This window comes from Peromyscus eremicus, chromosome 1 (assembly GCF_949786415.1).
Source record: "Peromyscus eremicus chromosome 1, PerEre_H2_v1, whole genome shotgun sequence".
NCBI lineage: Eukaryota > Metazoa > Chordata > Mammalia > Rodentia > Cricetidae > Peromyscus > Peromyscus eremicus.
This window is the reverse complement of record NC_081416.1, coordinates 94,745,796-94,750,115: the sequence shown is the minus strand read 5'-3', so window position 1 is coordinate 94,750,115 and position 4,320 is coordinate 94,745,796. Positions and strand designations below refer to the sequence as shown.

The 4,320-nt window shown below is 38.8% G+C and overlaps 1 protein-coding gene across 1 annotated transcript; it reads right to left on the bottom strand.

Annotated features, from left to right (window-relative positions):
* Positions 1-3,111: 3,111 nt before the first annotated feature.
* On the bottom strand, positions 3,112-4,044 carry LOC131900627 (olfactory receptor 2D3-like). The gene has a single exon (XM_059251931.1). The coding sequence runs from the start codon at positions 4,042-4,044 to the stop codon at positions 3,112-3,114; it is 933 nt and encodes a 310-aa protein (XP_059107914.1).
* Between the last annotated feature and the right edge of the window lie 276 nt (positions 4,045-4,320).

The window sequence follows — 4,320 nt, the reverse complement described above, 5'->3', positions numbered from 1 at the left end:
TTTAAAAAAAGCAATAATGAAACAATAATGAGTCTGCTTAGTGTTGCCTTTTCTGCATGGGTGTAGGAGCATCTACTAGGCATGGGCAGCCTTTCAGAGACCACATCTCTAAAGATTTATTCTCCTGCCCCCGGGAGCCATCAATTGCCAATAGTTTCTAAGCAAGGAATGGAGTCTTGAAATCCCTGTCCCCATCCATGACAGGATTTTGACTGGCTTGATCTTGTGCATACAGTCCCAGCTAATGTAGATTCATGTGTACAATTGTGATGTCTAGCAAACACTGTTTCCCTACAGATATCCACCACCCTTACCTCTTACAGTCTTTCTGCCCCCTCTTCTACAATGGTCCCTGAGCATTGTGGAATGGCATATTACTAAATGTTCCATTTGTAGTAAACACTCCATAGTCAGATAAGTTCATTTGAAACATTTTCCCATATGTTGAATTTAATAATTTCAATTATAAATAGTTATAAGACCCACTCATCCTAAATTCACTCATAATACTTCAGAAATATCGGTATAAAATATATTTTAATTCTTGTGCTTTAGATATATTGTCAAGTTACATTTTAATAGATTACATTTTTCAAGTTCTTAACTGTGGGGAGCCAGACCGATCCAAGACTTTCTAGGAGACCAGGATGGAAGGACAAAGGGAACTTTAGTTCTGTGTTCTTGTCCAGGGGAAGAGTTGGCAAGGCCAGTCTGAGGCTGGCGCCAGTGCCTCAGAGGAGTCAAGGTTGTGGCTCTTGGGGACCCAACTCTTCCCCCAGGCTGTTGTTGTCATCACTCCTAAGGCAGCTGTGTCTGAGGTGCCCTGTGTTCTCTTTGTCAACATTGTCTGACTTAGCTTTCTGTTGACCTTGGACATTTTTCACCTTGGGCATTTTCACCTATAAGTACACCTATAAGTACAACATTGCATACAAGATGCTGTACTACTTTTTTTTGTCATTCTGTTTTTTCTTCTTTTATTAAAAAATAGAACCTTTTCTCATACATTATATTCTGATTACAGTTTCCCTTCCCTCTACTCCTCCCAGTTCCTCCCCACTTACCCTCCTATCCAGATCCACTCCTTTTTGCCTCTCCTTAGGAAAAAAAAAGACTGCTAAGAGATAACAACAAAACATAACAAAATAAAATATAAAATAAAACAAAACTATCATATCAAAGTTGGACAAGGCAAACCAACACAAGGAAAAAGAGCCCAAGAGAAGGCACAAGAATCAGAGACCCACTTGTTCACACACTCAGTAGTTCCATAAAAATATTAGGCTGAACTATAATAGGTACACAGAGTACACGAATGGAGGCCCTGTGCTTGCTGCTTCAGTCTCTGTGAGTTCATACAAGCCTTGCTCAGTTGATTCAGAGGACCTTGTTCTCCTGGTGACCTCCATCTCCTCTGCCTCATACATTCTTTTCACCTCCTCTTTCACTGGGTTCCCTGAACTCTGAGTGGAGGTATTTGATGGCAACATCCCATTTAGGGTTGTGTGTTCCATGGTCTCTTTTTCTGCATGCTCTAGGAGGAAGCTTCTCTGATGATGGCTTGGCTGAACAAAACACTTACCTGTTAGTATAGCAGAATATCATTAGCAATCATTTTATCATTACTTTTTTTAAGACCAGTAGTATTTGATTTTACCCTAGATCTCTGGGCTATCTAGTTTCTGGATCTTGGTCACCAAAGCAGTATCAGGTATGGGTTCCAGCTCATGAAGTGTGCTTTAAGTCAAATCAGATATTAGTTGATTACCCCCTCCCCAAGCTTTGTGCCACTTTACCCTAACATATTTTGCATGCAGGATGATCATGTAGTTCTTAATAAACTTGCTTGGTATAAGTCACCTTATGCAAGACCTCCTGGTTTCCCAGCTATTGCTTATGTTTTTGTTTCTTATCTTCTCTATTTCTCATCCCTATCCTCTCACTTAACATCTTTATTCCTGCTGATTTGGGTCACTTAACTTCAACTTCCATGAAATATACAGTTCGATATTTTCCAATATCTGGGGAAAGAACTCTAACTTTCCTCAAAAGTCCTATATCTTTCTTCAGATTCACATTAGTCCATGATGTATGAAAATGTTGCACATCCCATGTACATAAATCAATTATCACACACATTTATTGTCCATGCAGAATCACTCTATACATAATGCACACAAGTCATCTAGGATATCAACACTTAGAATAAACTGCTTTGGACATAAATGACATTCTGTGAACACTGTATCTGGAATATCCAGAAGTCAATATGGCAAAGTTGAATTTCATCAGCCCCCTTTTGGTTTTCCCTCTCCCACCTCATTCTTTGCCCATAATCGCTTTGTTTTAAAGAAAATATAACAAAATGAGAGACAAATTCCATTTATAAAGAGCTTCTAAGAAAACAAAGTGCTTTTGTACACTCCCACGTTGTGAAAACAAATGTGGAGGGAGTGGTCCTAAAACGAGTGGCAATGTTATTTCATGAGAATAATCCCTACAAAGGGTCTCCATGGTAGAAATGTGGACAAGATGTAGGTAAGACAGGTATATGTAAGCCAGAGAAAAGAAGCACAGAAGGTAGAATGCTTCTGCACCACCAAAGTCATTCCAGGATAAATGGAAGACTACAGAAGGAAATGTGAATATCATTCTGCATTGGGCTCCTGAATACTTTGACTATGAACTTACACCATCAACACCCAGTTATGGAAGTAGTTTGGGTATCTGTGGATTAAAACTATATTCTCTAAAGATAGTTATGGATAATGGTAGAATAATATGAGTTTGGCAAGTAGCTGTGGGGTTTAGAGGAAGAAGAAATATCCCTGGGTGGAAAGAGGTTGGTTCATGAAAGCTGCAGTTTATAGAATTTTCTCATTATTTTAAATTTACTTTATTTTATTTGTTTAATGTTAGTGGGCAAATTGTCACAAATTAAGTGAGCTGCACCTTTGAATAATAATCTTGGGCAAGGCTGCAGAAACAAACATTCCTTGGTAAATATGACTGAACTTTACTCTCAGATTAGAGATAGTTCACAATGAAAGATGTTTAAACTGTTGATGAACTTCAGAATGACCGATACCCCTGATTATCTCCTATATTCTTTTATCTTAACTCTCTTTTAAGTACTTTTCTTAATGCCTCCTTCACATCCTTGTTCCTTAGGCTATAAATGAATGGGTTCATCATGGATGTTACAACTGAATAGAAGACTGAGATTACCTTATCCCCTTCATTCATTTTCTTTGAGTTTGGCTGCATGTAGGTAAATATTGTTGAGCCATAGAAGAAGATAACAACAATGAAATGGGAACTGCAGGTGGAGAAGACCTTGAGCCTCCCCTCACCTGATTGCATTTGAACCACAGTATAGATAATATTCCAGTAGGAGAAAAGGATGAGAGAAACAGGACCTAGGAGAATTACTATACCCATGGCAAAAATGACCATCTCCGCTGTGTAGGTTTCTTCTGAAGCCAGCTTCAAGAGTGCAGGAGGCTCACAAAAGTAATGATTGATGAGATTTGGTCCCTGGTATGACAAGCATAAAGTAAATGTGGTATCTACTACAGACACAAATATTCCACTAGCCCAGGATCCTACAACTAGCAGAACACAAACCCTATGTGTCATGATGGTGGAGTAGTGCAAGGGCTTGCAGACAGCTATGTAGCGGTCATAAGACATGACTGCTAGAAGAGAGCTTTCTGTACACCCCATTATGAGGAAAAGAAACATCTGCATTGAGCACCCAGCAAATGAAATGGTCTTTCTTACAACTAGAAAATGGACTAGCATCTTAGGAACGATAGTTGTAGAGAAACAGAGATCATTCAATGACAGGTTTTTGAGAAAGAAGTACATTGGTGTATGAAGTTGAGAGTCAACATGAATGAGGAGTATGATGAGCAGATTTCCAAACACAGTGAGCAGGTAAATGATGAGAAATACCACGAACAGCAAGATCTGAGTCTGATGATCTGAAGAAAGGCCCAGCAAGATGAACTCAGTCAGAGAAGTTTGGTTTTCTTTTCCCATGGATGTGTACTCTTACAAATTAGCATACATGGAGTAATCAAATGTTGACTATGATGGTCAAATCCAGAAAGCAAAAATGTCATGGAAAGAAAAAATTTGAGGTTAAAAAAGCATTTAAGTAAGCATTTAAGATGCTGGATTTTCTACTCATTGCATCCTTATACTGCTCATAAAGCCAGCTGAGTGATAAGTACATTGAAACCAGAACTATCCATGCCTTCCTGGCACTCCTTAATGACAGAGTGCTATCATCTATGTGGCCATTGTTCAACAGTT